Source organism: Oryzias melastigma, linkage group LG21, assembly GCF_002922805.2.
Source record: "Oryzias melastigma strain HK-1 linkage group LG21, ASM292280v2, whole genome shotgun sequence".
Lineage (NCBI taxonomy): Eukaryota > Metazoa > Chordata > Actinopteri > Beloniformes > Adrianichthyidae > Oryzias > Oryzias melastigma.
In genome coordinates, this window is record NC_050532.1 from 9,644,967 (window position 1) to 9,663,867 (window position 18,901).

General features: G+C 38.0%; 1 protein-coding gene across 4 annotated transcripts in view; it reads left to right on the plus strand.

Annotated features, from left to right (window-relative positions):
* Nucleotides 1-9,548, plus strand: part of col18a1a (collagen type XVIII alpha 1 chain a) — a 101,414-nt gene extending 91,866 nt beyond the window's left edge. For all 4 annotated transcript variants that reach the window (XM_024286685.2, XM_024286682.2, XM_036209574.1 and 1 more), the window contains 11 exons: nt 386-427; nt 507-541; nt 631-753; nt 1,169-1,328; nt 1,455-1,510; nt 1,606-1,734; nt 2,342-2,374; nt 2,465-2,773; nt 5,429-5,626; nt 8,098-8,213; nt 8,328-9,548. In XM_024286685.2, coding sequence (XP_024142453.1) covers nt 386-427; nt 507-541; nt 631-753; nt 1,169-1,328; nt 1,455-1,510; nt 1,606-1,734; nt 2,342-2,374; nt 2,465-2,773; nt 5,429-5,626; nt 8,098-8,213; nt 8,328-8,538 — 1,412 coding nt within the window. In that variant the 3' untranslated portion in view covers nt 8,539-9,548. The remainder of the gene's footprint in view (nt 1-385; nt 428-506; nt 542-630; nt 754-1,168; nt 1,329-1,454; nt 1,511-1,605; nt 1,735-2,341; nt 2,375-2,464; nt 2,774-5,428; nt 5,627-8,097; nt 8,214-8,327) is intronic.
* The last annotated feature ends 9,353 nt before the right edge of the window (nt 9,549-18,901 follow it).

Genomic DNA, 18,901 nt, shown 5'->3' on the forward strand with positions numbered 1-18,901 from the left:
CTCAAGGGTGAGGGGGCTGTTTAGCCTGGAGATTTGGGTGGCAGGGATAGGGCCCTGTGCATTCCATGGTGCCCCTGCTGCGCCACCTGGCTGGACAGGGCACATCCCGCTTTGGGAGGGACTAGGGTACAGGGGTTCCAACGGGCCGGTTTTCCTCTTTAACATCTCACTAGGAAGGCCAGTAAGAGGGGAAAAAAATGGTCCGTGACCTGTGAAAGGTTAGGGACGACTGATATAAACTATTCCAACCAAATATCAATTTTTTCAATATAAAGTAAATTGGTCCTATTTTGTTTTACAAGTAAAGATGTCAAGTCTAAATTGCAGTCAGAAATAAGATATGCCCAATTACACTTCCACTACAATGAGTTGTCTGTGGTTGCAGTGAAAGGGGATAAAGGAGAACGTGGTGAGCCAGGATTTCCAGGTAAACTTTTGAGTTTTTAGAGTTAGGAGAAGAAGTTCTGTTTCTTCACATTTACTTATATCACATCTTTCTTTTTTAGGAACAGCCTCTGATGTTGACATTTACACATTCAAGGTACCTATTTCATCAATGCAACAGTCTCCTTTTTAGAGGAAATGCAGAAGGAAGTAAATAAACATATTTTATTTTAACCACATCATCAGAATCAGTGGAAAGGAGAGCGTGGAGACCCAGGTTTTAAAGGAGAAAAGGGAGAGCCTGGAGGTGGACATTATGATCCCCAATATGGAGCAGTACAGGGCCCTCCAGGACCACCGGGTCTACCAGTAAGTTCTGAAAATAAATATGTATTTTGTAGTAGTTTACTTCTTTTCAATTCTGTGTTAAAGTCCCACTTTGATCATATTTTTCTATTGCAAAAGCAGTGGTCTTTTAATTATGACCATGTGGTTTTTAGCCAAAATCAATGTTTTCTAGGACATAGTTTGTGCAGAGCGGGATTAGTTCATAAGATAATCACTTCTGAGTTGTGGACTGGACCAATGACATAGAGCATTCCAACCCTTACTTCCCGTTTCTGAGAGTTTTCTGTTTACGCACCCTCAGAAAAATCCCTCCAGAACATGTTAAAAACACCAAAAACACTATTTTCCTTGGAGTATGTCTTTCATGAGACTCAAACTACATCATATTTTTAGAATTTGGTGATCAACTATTACTTGTTTTTATTTTTCAATAAAGGGTCCAAAGGGAGATTCTATAATGGGGCCTCCAGGACCCCAAGGACCTCCAGGATCACCAGGAATTGGTTATGATGGTCGTCAAGGTCCTCCAGGACCCCCTGGACCACCAGGTCCCCCATGGTCTCAAACATATCCTGGACCATACCGGCCCAATTATCGTATGTATAATAATTCCGATCCATTCTGGACAATTTTAGAAAAAAACATTCACCATTTTAAATCAAGACAATCAGATAAAAGCACGAGAAGGTTTATTAAAAGTTAACCTGTTTTTGAATGTTTAGCCGTCAGTGTGCCTGGACCTCCTGGTCCTCCTGGTCCTCCCGGTCTCTCCTCTGGGGTAAGAGTCCTGACATCAGCTGCTGAAATCAGATCAAATAAGTCATCACCGCCTTGAATTCTTTCTGTTGCTTTCTCTGCCGCTTGTCTTTACAGGTCACAGTTTTGAGGTCATATGACACCATGATTGCTACAGCCAGAAGTCAAGAGGAGGGAAGTCTTATTTACATCTTAGACAAAGCTGACCTTTATTTGAGAGTGCGAGATGGACTACGGCAAGTTATGGTATGATCGCCTACGTTGTGCCACAGCTAAACATGCCAAAAACCAAGGTCATAGCATGGTTTTTCATTGATTTGATTGACTTGGATCATGTCATTAACAGTAACAACAGTTTCCCGTGGAAGAGGCTTTGATGTTGTTTTTTTTTAGGGTCGTATACCAGACAATAGAGTTTGGTATGCTGCAGCAGAGAGAGCTTTTGCTCTTTGGTTACATCTCCCTGAGGCCTTTAATTAAAACCTCTTATCAGATGACATTTGAACAATAGATCAAAGCTGTCCCACTCTATAGCTTTGCTCTGACTTTAAACAAAAGCCTTTTTTTTCCAAAGGAGACCTATCATCCTGTTTTTTTTAACTCTTCCATTATCAACTTGGTCACCTTTAAATTACTCTTTTTAATTATTTTTTCTATTTTTAAAACACCTTAGTTTAGTCTGTACTTGCTAAGGTGACACCACTTGTTTTAATCTTTGAACATCTGAGTTGTTACACGAATTAGTTGACTTTTGAAAAAAATACGTTTGTTTTTAACAAACACCGAAATATTGTTTTTCATTAAGAAAAGTTGATTGATTAAATATTTTAACAAGCTATTTCTCTTTTTTCAGCTTGGAGAGTACAATCCATTCTTCAGAGATATTGTAAGTCTAAATCGTCGTCCGATTCAAGCTAAAAAGGTGTAAAGTTTAGCGTTTGGTTAATGTTTGAATTCATTTTTTTTTCTTATCAAGGGTAACGAGGTGGCAGAAGCTCAACCCCCACCTGTGGTTCTTTACCCACACTCCCCGGACCACACACAGAATAACGGGGCAGGCCAGTACTCTCAGGGTGGTACAGTCATACGACCCATTGAGCCTCCTCCACCCCCCGTGGAGCCCAGATACCCTCCCCAGTACGAGCCCAGATTCCCCGAGCAGCTACACCCGAGTCAGACTGATGGGAGATTAGTCAGCCAACCGAATGACAGTAAATACGCTGTCACTCCACAGCGCCGGCCCAACCCACCTGTACCAGGACCTGTAGAAGCGTCACCAACAGGGGTGAGTGGGGCTTAAGAGTTGTGTCTCTAGAGAATGTCCAGATTGTAAAACAATAATCAATGTGCAAGAGCACCATGGCATGCACAAATATCCTCGTTGCTTTTAATATCATAGATGGTCTGATGTGTCTGAAGTTATGCAAACTAAATGTAATTGTTTTTGAGATTTTCTGGACATGGTTTTTGAATGTAAGGGAAGAGTCAAGAACCACTACAAGATATTTAAATTCTTGAACTAGTATAAGCTCCAAGTTTCCTAGAAAAACACATTAAAGTCAGTGAACTGATTCTGTCATTTGGAGAATACCATACAAAAAACAGTCTCTCTGGTGTTTAGAAGGAGACATGACTTTGAGAGCCAGTCTTTGACTTGTATCATTGCTAAGGTATGAATATGGCCAGATTCATGACGAGTTCTTGCCGAAGTAAATATTACTGCATCATCAGCATACATTTGTATGTGGAAATGTTTGCATACCTCAGGTAAATCCTTGATGTATAATGAGAAAAAGACTGGTTTGTGTATGGATCCTTGTGGAACTCCCACAGTGCACTCTCGATAAGGCGATCTGACTTTCTATATGTGTTCAATGGCCACGCCCTTCTTTTTTATACAGACCCCAAAAATGGTTGTAGAAACTTGCATAGGTACGCATAAATGCAATAGTTTTCAATGCGAATGCCTAAAATGTGCATTTACACCAATTTCATTGGAAGTGGCCCCTTGAACTGAAGGCAATGGGGGCGTTGACAAACACTTTATGCAAATGTTGGACAAATTAATCATTACATTGGCTGATATTTTTGGATACAAATTGAGTGTGTTATAGATGATTTTATACACCACTGTCAAAAACCATATATAATTCATAGACAAGAATTGTTGCCATGGTCACAACTGAAGGACACTGGTTGTCTGTGGACAAAAAACTGACAAACTTCTATGCACACTACATTTTCAAATCGTTGACTGCTCAGCGAGCCTTTTGAGTGATAACTCCGACACGTTGGTAAATTGCTTCCCAAGTGTTAATATTCCATATCCGTGATGCAATTCACAAAGCAATTATAAAGACTTCACTCGCACATGAGATTTTGCTTAAATCTGCCATTTACTGGTATTATTTTAATCTCCAGGAATTGCATTTGACGATTTCATCCAAAAGACATCTGAAAGCTTCTCACATGTTTGCTCTGAAAAAATATTTTATACTCTTACTATGGTTTCGTTAAAAATGAGCACTTCTGTTACACGTTTTCCCCTTCAGTCTCTTTTATACCTTTAATATATCGGTGGTTTTATTATCTATTAAATGTGCACTTTCTTAAATCTCTTCAAACTATAAATGTTGAAAATAAATTGAAGCATTTGATTCCTGACATCATAGTTAAATGTAAATGTATTTTTTATTTGTAAACTATTCTTATTTTGGTGCAACAATCTACATTGAATTTAGCAATATTTTTTGATTATTGCATACATTTCACTGACGAATGAGCTTAAAAACAGAGAGTTACTAAAATCAATCTTTAAAAAAAATACTTTTTGATCATTAAGATGAATAAATTTACATTAAACATTAAAAGCAAAGTATGATGTATGAATAAAAAAAGTATGTGTTTTCTTGTGTGAAATTATTACAGAATTACAGTTTTAATGTCTTTGCGTTCGTCGATGTGCCCAAATGTCCATCGAGGGTTTCGGCCAACGTGTCTTCACGTGAATTCAGTTTTGAACTGTTCAAAATTTTTGGTTGGTTGAGAATTACGCAGTTCATGCTTAGTTTATGTAGTTCACATGGAAATAAAACGTAACCTTACAGAATTTTTGTGAGATACATACACAATTTTGTTGCTTTCCACAACCATCCCACGTGTGTCCACGTACCACTAACAGACTTTTTACACATGTACGGCCTATGTATAACTTTTATATTCCAAATATAGTGCACATTTCTTATTAAAATTACGTCTTTGACGCACAAATCACTAATGAATTGCATATAAGCTGCACAATAATCATGCATGGTTCATGCACGATTCGCGTATTGTTTGATGGGTATATAAATCGCCCGGTCTTTCACCCCTCCAGCTGTTTATACTGAGTGGGGGCCTTCTGCTCCCCCCGTCCAGGCGTTTGTGATACAGCTGTGAACATTTCACATAAATACCACAACTTTTCTCACTTTTTCCACATTCCACAATTTTTCATCCATGTAAAATGCAAAAATTGTACATAGCGGCGGTGTAATACGGCCATTAAAAGGTTGGTTTTGGCTCCAGTTTCTGCCTAATTCTAAGAACATCTACACACCAATTTTTGTAGACACGATTTTTTTAGGGCTTTATTCGCCAAAAATATTATTAATAAACCAGTTGTTTATTTGTTCTCTCAGCAATGGACTCATAAAATGGGAGAGCCTGCAAACCAACCTGGATGAAAATATACATTAATTATTCTCTATAAAACAGAAAAAAACATTTTAAGAAATGTCCTTTTTTTTCTAAATGCCTGAGAATAAATTGAAGAAAAGATTCTAAACTTCGATTTATTCTGGATCACTGTTTTTGCCAGCTATCCATCTTTACGTTATTCATTCTCTTTAGATAAAAGGAAGCTTTGCTCCTAACAGAGCTGTGTTCTTCTCCTCATCAGTTGCGTCTCATTGCGTTGAACGCCCCTCATAGTGGTAACATGCGAGGAATCCGTGGGGCAGACTTCCTGTGCTTCCAGCAGGCTCGAGCTGCAGGACTACGAGGAACCTTCAGGGCCTTCCTGTCCTCCAAGCTCCAGGATCTCCACACCATTGTCCGCCGCTCGGACCGGGAAAAGCCTCCCATCGTGAACTTCAAGGTGAAACACTTTCCAGTACTGCCATGTTGGAATGAGGGATGTCCCGATCAGGGTTTTTTGACCCCTAGCGGATTCAGAGTACCTGCCGATACCGAATCCTTATCCGATACTTAACTCATTTAAAATTTCATTGACAAATCTCTTCTATTGCTATTTTATTAACCTCCTTGTTTCATTTAACACTCAAACAGTGCAATTCTGTAAAGTAGATTCAGAACTGTAAAACACTTTTGACCCAATGAGACGCATAAAATGTTGACAAATGAAAAACAATGTCTTACAAAATTATGTAGTATAAATATGATGATAAATATTCATGACTAGCTCAAATTAATGTAACCATTTATTAGTTTATATGGTTTTTGAGATATTGTGATTTTTTTTTTTCCCCTTTTTTCCTTATTGGAACTTGCAGTTTGTAGATGGTCCCTTGGCAGCTTTTTCACTGCATTATCTCAGTTTAATTCTCATTCAAAATCATTTTAAAAATATATTTTATTAAATGAGTTATTGACCCACAAGTTCAAAGTTCAAGGCTCAGTGGGCTAGGTGAAGGGCTGACACGCAGGAGCCCTAGGTTCGATTCCAGGGTTGTCCACTGACCCCCACCCAGATTGGGTCCTTAGGCAAGACCCTTGACGCTGCTGCCTAACTGGGTCCCTGTGCCCCTCAAGTACAGGGTTGTGTCAGGAAGGGCATCCGGCGTAAAAACTCTGCCAAATCACTGATGAGAAACAGTGGGTGCTGTGTGATTATCTTGCTAAATTTACTGAACAGTTTCTCAAACTAGTACCATATTTTGATGGGCTTTACGACAGTAAAATGTCGTGATCCGTTCATGATGTTATAGAGTATTTATCTGTAATAATAAGCATGAAGTAAATAGCGCCGATCCTACTAATGATAATAAAATAGAGATCTGAACTTTATTGAGATACTACGATGGAATATTAGGGTCAGTTTATGGCGTTTTTCATTAGTCAAAACTCCACCCAGAAATAAGACATCCCTGCGCAATTCAGACCTCCGCGAGCACTTTCTGCTTTTGCGTGTTCGTGTTTAATGCTACTGTGAGCAGAAAAAGTCATCGCGCTCGAGAGACTGTCTACGTCCGCGTGAGTGAGCTGGTCCCTCGGGCACGAGTGGCGCATGCGCAACATTTTGTCATGTGCGCTCGCGGGGGCTCTGGCTCTGCTGGCGGAGCTACTTTCTGTCAGGGACGTGTGTAGAGATGTCTTGACTAATAAGTAATGGCGTACCAGTTTACAAGCAAAAAAACTTTATTTAAGTTGCAATTTTAAAGTCGTGAATTTACATGATAAAGTCGTAACTGTTAAATTACGAAGATAAAGTCGTATATTTGACTTTAAAAATCATCTGCAAAATGTTTGACTTTTTTCTCATAAATTTACGTTTTTTAAAATCTACGATTCTACGATAAATTACAAGAAGAAACTCAGAAATTTAAGAGAAAAAAACACCAAAGTTGACTGTTTATTAGAGTGGTGCTTGAATATGAAAAACGTGGAGAACCTTGCAAAGCTTCATTTCGGGATGGGTTTATAAAACAAAGAAATTCTGAACCTTTTGGTGACTCAAAGTCAAATATTATTGGATTTCAGGCTCATTGTCGTTAATGCGGAGTTTCATATGTAAAAGAAAGAGCTCAGACACACATGTTTTCAAGACTCTGTTCTTTTCCTTTATATACCCAGAAGTACATTTGTCGCTGTATGTCATATAGCTGTCATCCGCATTAGGAAGAGCAAAGGGAAATGAAAGTGTTGGAAACGTCCGCTCCTCCAAATGAAATGTCCTGTTTCAACACAAAATAACAAGGAGGAATGAAAACTGTGTTAAGTTAGCAAAAGAACATTGAAAACAAAATACCGAAACTAAACGGAAGCATCAAATAGTCTTGGAGGAGATTTAGTCTTTCTTATACTTACAGAGGATTGGAAGTGGACACCTGCGGTGATATCAATGGCTTCATCAACGGGAACTATAGAGATCCTGCTAGAAATCTATCAAAGAATAAAACATGAAATAAACATAAATCAAACAAAAGGGGTTCCAAACATTTGTGACGTTATCAATAAACGTTCAGGACACCTGTTCAAATCAAAGACGGTTTGATCAAATTGGGTCTGTTCTGCCACCGCACTTTGATGTTCAACTGCTGGACTGTAAGGAACTTTAATCACTTAAATTTACAAGATTTTAAGTAGGAAGTTTACAAATTTTAGCCTTGAAATGTTTTTTTTTTTTTTTTTTTTTTTATGGCCCGAATACTCGTCATAAGATGCAACATCAGATTCTAATTGAGTCTAAAACTACCTGATCAGGCTCAATTTCTGATGATGTGATCGGATCGGGGCATCCCTAGTTTGAATGTTTGTCGTCTGGACTTTTGTTTTCCTGGTCAAGAAAAGTTTCTACAGTTAAGTTAAGTTTCATTTTTTTTCTTTCAGAACCAAGTTTTATTTGACAGTTGGGAGTCAATCTTTGGTGAGAGCGTGAGTAAAATGAGGGAGAACGTCCCCATCTACTCCTTTGACGGTAGAGACATCCTCAGGGACAGCGCATGGTGGGTTATTAAACAAACCTTTTTTTTTACATTTTTACAGATACATTCTTTGGAAAATAACTAGAAAAAGTTGCTTTCACATTAGATTTATTAAACTGTAACGTTTGCCCACAGGCCTGACAAAATGGTTTGGCACGGGTCAAGTAAAAAGGGCCACCGACAAACCGACCAGTACTGTGAAACATGGCGGGCGGGCGACCGAGCTGTGACCGGTCTGGCATCGTCACTGCAGAGTGGCCACCTCCTGCAGCAAACCCCCACCAGCTGCTCCGGAGCCTACATCGTCCTCTGCATCGAGAACGCTATGGTGTCGCCCTCGAAATAATCTTGACTGTGGGCCGTAGTTAACATGTTTTTATATCCAAGCAGACACTTTTGTTAAAAAAAGCAAAAAAAACTTCAGATTACGCAGCTTGTGAATTTGTGCCTCCAAGGAGTGGCAATTTAGCTGGCGGGTACGCTCTACCACTGTCTGCCCCTCCCCCCATTAATGCCAAAGAGATGGGTCAATCAGAGGGGGTGTTGGTCCTTGTTCTCGGGAGCATTGGCACATATTTTTGTCAAGGGGTGCAGCAAGACGACAGCATTCTTCAGTTTATTCCCTTTTCCATTTCTAGTTCTGTATATTACGTGTCCATCGCTGTGGGGATTTTTTTTTTTTTTATGTTATTGTGTTTTGCCTTTTAAACTGTCAAAAAAATCTGTAAACAATTTTGTTGTTGTTGTTTTGTTTTTATAGGTTGTTTTCTATCTTCACTCGATCAATTCCACATTATCTTCATTTCCATTTCATCGTCGAGGATAAGCTCGCACAGCAAACTGGTTTCTTAGGACTATTTTTAAAATTTAAAGAGATATTTATTTTTAAATGAAGTTATGCAAGGGCAAAAAATGGAAAAAAAAATATGACAACACATTTTTTTTTATTTTCTATCTGTAAGAGGCTTTTCTCACAAACTGTGCCTTATTACACAGAACGCAGATGCATTCATTCTACAGAATATTTCACTTTTTCCCCTTCAAACTGCATCAGATAAAAGAATATGTTTGAACCAACAACAATGATTCCACATATGGAAAGATGCCGTTAATAATGTAACTTTCTCTTGTATGAAATGACGATCAGTCTGTTTATTCTTGTTAATATGTCTTTTGGTGTTAGGGACAGCTAATTAATTCAAAAAATATTCTCCCTAAATTAGTCTTTGATTTACAAATTTGGCTGACATGTACAAAAATATATATATAAAAAATGTCCAAATACTTGTTTTCACTACAAAATTTGCTGTACTGTTTCACCCCTTGCACTGAAATAAAAACTTTTTCAAACGTTAATGGAAAATTGACTCATCTCATGAAGACATCTGTGAATGTTGGTGCCTGAAGCTCTGACCTGTTCTTTGAGTTTACATTCAGGGTTCATCAACAATATTAACCACAAATCATCAATACCAGAGAGAAAGATTACAGGTTGATGCACACTGTCTCCATTTTAAATGTCAGGTCCAGGGCTCCATAGTCTCCAGAGAAAAAACCCTCAAAAGTTGTTATAATGTTACAAAAATTACAAACACTTGCTGACCGCAAATGTTTGATTCCTTTTTTCAATTCCTACAACTAATTTGTAGCCACAAATTACTAATTAACATGCAGAAAATGCTAGATTTTGACCACAAAATGCTAATATGTGCACAAAAAATGCTGATTTTCTACTATAAAAGAATAGATGTATAAACAATGTTTGTTTGTTTGCACAAAATATTTGTTTGTGCTCTCAAAATTCTTATTCTGGCGACAAAATGTTAACTTGTGCTCATACTAAATCAAACTAAAAGACTAGTTTGAGCCCACAAAGCACAAATTTCTGCATGAAATACAAATTTCTGCTGACAAAATGCTCATTTGTGAACACAAAATACTAATTTGTGCACATAAAATACTCATTTCAACTCACAATAATAATATGTGCCCAAAAGGCTAATTTGTCGGCACAAAAAACAAATGTGCGAACATGTGCAAGTCTGTGTGCACAAAATATTTGTTCGTGCACACAAAATGCTAATTTGTGCATATAAAAGACTAATTTGAGCCTACAAAATGCTAATTTATGAACATTAATTACAAGTATGTTCTGAGGAAATGCTAATTTGTGAACACAAAGTACTAATTTGTGCACATAAAATACTCATTTCAAGACACAAAATGCTGGTATTTGCACCCAAAATGCTAATTTGTGGCCACCAAAAATAAATGCTGAAACAATGCTAGTTTGTACAAAATGCACAACTGTTTCCAGAATTTTCATTTGTGCACACAAAATGTTAATTTGTGCTCGCAAAATACTAACTTGTGCAGAAAAAAAATGCTATTTTGTGGCAAAAAAGATAAATTGCTTTTGCACAAAAAATGATAAGTTCTGCACATAAAATACTAAACTGAACCCATAAAATGCTAATTTGTGCCAACAGAATACAAATTTGTGTACATAAAACACTGGTTTTAACCCACGAAATGCTAATTTGTGGTCACTGAATTATAATTTGTACGGAAAAAAAGATCATTTGTGGCCACTAAAAAATAATGTGTGAACACAAAATGATCATTTTTGGACCCCAAATACACTCAATGATAATTTTTGCTCTCAAAAAAATAATGTGTAGGTTCTAGATTATTAATTTGTGGGATCATTTGGAAAAAAAAACTATTAAATCCAAGGCTCTGACAGGTTTAGTTTTTTTTAAAAAAAGATAGGATATTGTTAGATATTCTAAAAGTGGTTCTTTGAATCTTTAAGAGCACATTTGCCTAAAAAGATCTAAAATTTGACTGTTCAGATTTTTTAATGTATGAGAACTGGACTGAGGGACCCCTCCTTTCTGGTGTTACATATAGGAGCTGGCTCCAAACAGCTTTTAGGCTGTCTATTTTTCTCACTTATCCTGTTGATAACATGTTCTAGTTAATCATAATTTTTTTAAGGAATTGTGTTTCTTGTTAAAGTAATAAGCTGATCAATCAGATGCCTTTATAAAAGTACTGCATTTTTCTGAGAATAAGTCGAAGTTTTTTTCATAGTTTATTCATGGGTGCAACTTCTACTCAGGAGCGACTTATTTATGTTTTTTTTATTACGTTTTTTTAAGCATAAATAGGCCCATGTTTTTGTTATTTTCCCAGTAAAACCGGTTGTCTTTGAACAGTCATACTATTCATCCATATAAAGTGTTACAAAAGTTGTATTTACTACAGGATTTACTTTTGTAAAATGGCTTATCTGTACTCAGCTTTGACTTAAAGTAACTAACTGCCATTGCAGAGCACAATAATGTATCTTAATGTTCCTTTTATGTAATTTGGTTTCTTGCAATTTCTTGAACAGTAAAAAAGTATAAACCACAAAAAAACTTTCAAAGCCATAAACATAGTTTTGGATGAATGTGCTGCCGTGCTTTCCAAATTCCAAAACCAAAAACATCTCAATAAAAAGACAGTATCTCCCAAAATCCATCCAACCAATAGGAGGCAGGAATGGCCGTATGACCAAAGAATGACAGGCACATGCATGCATGAGAATTATCAACCCTTTTTTTCATTAGTTTATATGCTTATTTGAGATGTAGTGGAATAACGTCATGCAGTGTCTCTCTGCCTGACATTCAACATTAAGGCTTGTATTGTGGTTGGGGGGTTGAACCAGCTTAAAGGTCACAGAGCACAGTTGCGGTTGCAGCTCATCCATTGCTGGAGCAATTGTAACCTCAATGTGAAAACAAAGGAGACGAAAGGATGCCAGGTGTCCCCAAATGCAACAATACAAGACAAAGAAACGGCTGCCATTGAGCGTGCTCTGAAGGGTGAACTACCCGCTTCTCACAGAGCAAAAGGAAAGAGGGACAATTGACATGAGCTGCACTTGTGTGTTTTGGTTGAGTATAGTCAAGATCACGGCAAAATACCCCAGAAATAGGAGAATAAAGAAAGGCAGGTTGGCCAAGAATCTAAATCCAAAAAAATACTAATGAGCTAAATATTTAAACTCGAACATACACTATTAAAGAACACGACCCAACAAAACGGAGCTCCAATCTGAAGAGAAATCACTCCATGAGGAGCAGCTGTAGTGATTTCTAACTCCAACCAGGTTTGGATAAAGAGATGCAGCAAAACAATTCAGGAGGACAACTTTGATGCCTATATTTATCAAACCACTTCGACTTCAAAATAACCTCAATTTAGTATCTACATGAAAGCCAAAATATAAGTAATTTTTTTTTTTAATAGCTGGAAACAAATTCAATATCAAGGGATCAATGCTGAACTATAAACTTAGCATAAATAAATCCACAGATTTTCAACAAGACAGATTTGAAAAGATAAGCAACTGAAAGTGTTAGTTTGTTGAATTGGAATTTCATTGTATTTTTGTCCTTCAAAAATACAACAAGAAATGTGTTCATATAGATCTCATTTCCCTTTTCCGTGGAATGACTGCACTGTTCTCATTCACTTCAGCTGCTTTATGAATGATCTTTAGACATTTTGTATTGTTGGTAACATTTTATTCTTGTAGATATTTTCGACTGTTACTACTTTTGGTGTTGCTTTACTTAATTTGTGGTATACTTGGTATACTTGTATAGCACTTCATTTACCTTCCTTGAAGGGCCAAAGCACTTTACAATCACATTCACACACCGATGGCGCCTCCACTGCTGAACACTGGCACCAACCTTTCATCAGAGACAAGGTGGGATTCAGTGTCTTGCCCAAGGACACTTCGGCCCCTGGATGGGCAAGGCGGGAATTAAACCTGCAATCTCTCCGATCAGAGGTCAACTGCCCTTCCACTGCACCACAGCCGCCCTGTGGTGCAATGAAAGGAAATGTTTTTCAGGAATTGAGCTTGGCCCCCAGTGAAAGGAACTTTGAATGCTTCAGGATACCAAAAAATTTCGGACAATTCCATGCTCCCAACCTTGTGGGAACAGATTGGAGCGGGCCCATTTCTCTTGCAACATGACTGTGCGCAAAGCAAGGTCCCTAAAGGCATTGAGGACAGAGTCTGGTGTGGATGAAATTGACTGGCCTGCACAGAGTCCTGACCTGAACCCCAAAGAATACCTTTGGGATTAATTAAAGCAGAGACTGAGAGCCAGGCCTTCTCTACAAACATCAGAGTGTGACCTGACCAATCCGCTTTTGGAAGAATGGTCCAACATTCCAAGAAACACACTCCTCAACCTTGTGGAGAGCCTTTCCCAAAGAGTTGAAGTTGTGATAGCTGCAAAAGGTGGAACGACATCATATATAACTCTATGGGTTAGGAATGGGATGGCACTTCAGTTCATACATGAGTCAAGCCAGGTGAGCCAATACTTTTGGTAATACAGCGAATGAACAATAGTCAAGACCGTTCAGGCTCCAACCATCAAAACAATGACGGAAATACTGAGTGTACTGGCAACACGAGGGAAGGGACTTGGAGCAGATCCCAGGGCATGAAAACTCAGACACTGGTGATCTTCAATTTGTAAATATTGGGGAACATACCCATAAGTGGATACAGCACTACATGATCCAACAAGTCTTCAACTACCACCCCCAACCTAACTGCTGTACCCTCATATTAAGAATGAGGTAGGGGGCAGCTTCTAGATGTTGTCGGCCCTCGTTGTGCAGACTGTGCATGTGTGTGAGATTGAATGGAGTGTGTATGGAGTATAAAGGGTAAATGACGTATACTTGTATGGCACTTTAGTACCTTCTTAGAAGGCCCAAAGTGCTTTACAGTCACAGTCCCATTCACACACTGATAGCGGCTCCACTGCTGAACACTGGTGCCATGTGTAACCATCAGGAGCAATGTGGGGTTCAGTGTCTTGCTCAAGGACACTTCGACACATGGGCATGTAGGACGAAAACCAAATCTGCAATCTTCCAACCAGAGGTAGGCTACTCTACCTCTGCACCATGGCTGCTTCTGATCTATGTATAAAATGTAGTTGTTGATTGTTTGTATGGACTCCTCCTATGGGAGAGGAAAGTGGAGCCCAACAAAAAGATTGTACGTGTCCAGTGTGCAATTAATAACAGCAGATCTGCAGAGCAATCCTGGGGGAGGGTACCACTGCCAACTAGTCAGACCCCAAGGTGTGCCCTGGGGAACCCCCCTCCCTCTTCATACAACAAATAGCAGTCACCCAGGAGGGAAATTATGAAGCCAAACTTCCTTACCAGACCAGCCCTAATGCTTGGACTCTGGGGGATGGGAAACCCAATCCCACCTCCAGGGCTGTTGAAGCAGAATTTTTTTTGGTGGTTGCATAAAAAACTGAAATTGGCTTTTAAAATTGGTTTTGTAACTGTAACAAAAGTAATATTTTCTCTTTATGATTATTCATTGACAATTGTGATTTCAATTTAATAAATCTGTTAAAATGGTTAATTTATAGTTTAAATCTTGTACGAACTTTTATTTTTAGAGAAACATAACACAAGAAGAACAATAGCATAGACATAAACATCGTAGGTGAAAAAAGGGTTAAGCTGAAAAAATGTGATAAAACTTAAAAATAGAATATGTGTGTTTTATTTTTTTTTTTAAAAAGCTAAAAGTGATTTTTTTTGTCTCTTAAAATCAAAGACCCAAACTGCTTTAGGCCTTCATTGGTTTTTACAAAGTCTGTACTTGGACACTTTGTAAAGTTTAGGCAAAAAGAAAAAAAACTTTCAGATGTCCTTCAAATAAGTAAAAATAAACTTCTAATTATGTTAGGATTTAATAGTTGGAGCCTTAAGGCATCTTTAGTGGCACATCAATCAATAAGTCCCAAATTCCTCCATGTGCCCAAGCGTGATAAACAGCAGGATAACCCAAAATCATCCAGAAATGCTGTCATTTCCCACTCAGACCCGTCACATCTGCGTCTTAAGTGATGCGGCCTCACCAGAAATACAAGGCTTATAATAATAACTCAGAGTTCCACATAAATTAAAATGGGGGGGCAGAGTTGTGGCAGTGTCACTGCGCTGACACATGTGCACGCACATGGACGTCCCTTAGACAGAGACTGGAGCTGGTGGGTGGTGATTGGACCCACAGCTGCAAAGCTGGATCACACGAGCAGCCCTGAGGACAGCTACACTGAGTGGGTGCTAAGTAATAACTAAGTACTGTGAAAAGATCCAGCCGTTGTTAGTGATACAACAAGGTGGCAATTAGATGTTGGGCGACCTAATTACTATCGGGGTGAAAGCAAAGTGCAGCAGTTGTCAGGTCTTTAGGCTGCATTTAGTCGTTGGTGACTCACTTGAACCCAAATCCAACAATGCTTTTTAAAACATTACCACACAGATGCTTTAAGTGAGTTAAAAAAAACCCCAAAAAGAATTAAAGCCTCAAGCAGAGTCGTCAGGCCCGCAGGTGCTACACACCTCCATCCTCACTACTCTAACATTTTTTTAAAATGGCGATTTTTCTGTTGGTTTTATCTATGTAGCAACCATTTTATGTTATATTTTATTTTTATATTTTATGTTTTTGTTGCCTCGGGATGACGAACAGATCTGTAAGTTTTAGAAGAATCACCCAAAGGAAACTTTTCGATTACTTTACCAATGGAGGTTTACATGTTCATATCGTATGTTATATCATTTTGTTCAGCTTGAACCGGGGATTCATGCATTAAATGTTTACAATATTCCAGAAAAAAATGTATGAGTTACAGGAGAACCCACTTTTGCTAGCTTGCCCAGCTAACGCCGTTCAAAATCGACAAACTCCAAAACCCCAAATTTTTCCCCAAGTAGCTTAGCAAAGCTGTTAGAATAGTCAGGAGGCTATAGATCGAAATCACTTTCAGGTCAGATTTGTAGAATTTTTTTTTTTTCTTCAAAAATTAAAAAAAAAAAAAAAAAAGTAGAACACCTTAAGTTTATCTAAGGCATCGTTTCCACTGAGCAGTCCGGTATGACAGGAACAGTACGGGACGGACTAGGGCATTCTGATGAGCGTTTTCACTCAGTTAGGACTCGCTCCCACTGAGCAGTGTGTTTTCACGGTGTATGCGTGGTGTAGACCGCTAGCGTGTCATTGCTTCATTGTAGTGCAACAACTAGAAAAGCAAAAACAGTGGAAGTCATCCATCTTTTTCTTGCTTTACTTTTTTGTACATTGTGTATTACATTGTGCACATTTGCTTAGTGCTATACTGGTGCTTTCTAATGTGGTCATCACTTTCTGGGGGCCCTCAAGAGGGTGTGGTCAGTACTGTTTGATGGGTCCATTTTACAATGCAAATGCTCAAAATACTGGATCCAACCAGACTGCTCAGTGGAGACGAGGCTTTAAATATACTTGAGTTTAAATGTGGATGAGTCTTGACCATGTACATGCAGGGTTGGAAGTACTGAACACTTCTTCAGACTGAAATGCATTTTAAGTTTACAATATGTAGATAATAAATAAAAAGTCAACTTCAAGTATACTGCCTTATTTTTAGCAAGGACTAAGTAGTACACTTAAATAGACTACTTTTTGCTAAGGTGGTTTCTTCCCAAGGTCAAAGGTCAATAAAACTTCAGTGGTTGTAGACTTAACCTGTTGGCTTTTGTGTGAAATTTTGTGAAGATCATTGAACAGACGTCTTTGTCACCCAATATTGGGCAAAATTCTGCAAATTTTACACTTTTAAACAAAATCCCCACCAAGCTGGAAGTTCTGAGGCCATCCTGCATAATTTTAAAAGTTTCATTCGGACATCCCTGACATGGTTTTGTTTGTGGATTTGAAAGATTTCAGCTTCATAAGAGATTTTGGCCCTAGTGATTTTAACTGACAGTGTCTTCCGCTGTGATGTCATCACAACCCCCAGGAAATCAGTTAAAAATATCGAGGATTTGAAAAAATGTAATACCACGAAGACTTGTTTTAAGAAAAAGTCCCAGCCACTAAGGCATATTTTCTCTCAAACTAAAATTATTTTGCTATTGAGAAATGTTTATGAAGAGATTATTTTTCCTGCAAAATATATATTTTTTTGTCTTGAAATAAAATATTTTTTTCTTTCTCATGATTTAACTTTTGCAGTGTTAAATAGAACTTATCTGCTCTTGGTCATATGTAAAACTTAGAAAAGCAACATTTAGGGATTATGTAAAGTAATTAAGGAACTATTTGAAGCTTTTTACTTTTACAGATATTACTGGATAATAAGCAACACTTTCCCGTCTTTAAATCCTTTAAGAGTTCACCTGCATCTAAGTCTGGATCCTTTTTCCATCCTGTCTTTAAATATTTGATAAGGAGGAGGTTATCAGGCGTGGATAATTCCAGAAATAGGGAGACAGACTTTAACCACTTCATTATACCTGGACTTTTTTTTTTCCTTTCTATATGTCAGCCATGTGACTCTTTTGTCTCCTTGGCAGACAAATCAGGAAAAATGATCAAATCTTAGAAGTGAAAAGCTGCAACAAAGACTTAAGAACAATTCTTGGAGAAGTTACAGCACCAAAAATCTTCCAACTAAACGTCATGACAAAAGGTGTTCTTGCCTTTGGGGTTATTTTTAAATAAATGAAAAAGACAAAAACAGTTCTAAGTACAAAAAAAAATCATATAATTCCTGAGCCTTATACTTCTTCAAGTGTTCATGTTGAACATGATGCTTGTGATATTGTCATTTGGAATTTACCCAGGTCAGGTCTGCGGCGTTCTGTTTGAAGCTCCCCCCATCTTCACATGGCTCACCAGCGCTGGTCGTCAGTGCAGCTGGTTACATATTCAATGTGACATCTCCTTCCATTTTCTTATGAATTTTTTATATCCCTCCCCCTCTTCCCATCTCTCACACACCCGTGCGTCTTGCCAGCCTTGCCCTGTTCTGTATGTGTCTTTTGTAAATGCCATTTTTACCTCTCAACTGTATTGTGTCATTGCTTTATACTGTTGTTTTGATGATTCTAAATGTAATTTTTCTAGTGCTGTAATTTCCTGATTTACTTTTATTTATGATCACTGCCCATAAAAAAACGTTGAGAGAAAAAGAATTATAAAATAAATAAAAATAGTTATACATGCATATTTAAAACCTGGGATTCAATTTTTCCATGTTGGAAAAAAATCCAAACATAAATATTTTAAGCTATATGCTCTAGGCAAGTACATAAATCTACAGTGTCCCTGAAGTACAAATCACATCAACAAATCACTCAAAGCAAACAATATATGTATATTTAAGTTCACAATGACAATTAAAAAAGTAAAACAAATTTTAGAATACACAACTGCTCGTGCCATTCTTCTCCTTCAGAATCTGCTGAAATTACGTTGTTTGTGTTAATAAAAAAAACTACAGTAAATCAAAGAACATAAACACTGGAGCTCAGATGTTAAAGGGTTAAGAGGAGGGTTTCACATAGACAGTACATAGAGAGAAATGGACAGATCATCCAACCCCCTCAAATAGGAAGTACCTGCTGGTCCCAGAAAGCCAAAATCCCATAGACTTCTATTGCGAAAAATGGTGCCTGAATTGACTTCATTTCATTGGAACTCAAGGTAACAGCCTTGTTTTGTCCATCTCTACTCATGCCAATGGGTTATCAGCAACCTTGTTGCTTCTCTGCTTTGGCACCGGCTGATGTGTTTGGACCACCATCATGGTTACTGTCTCAGCTTCAGTCCA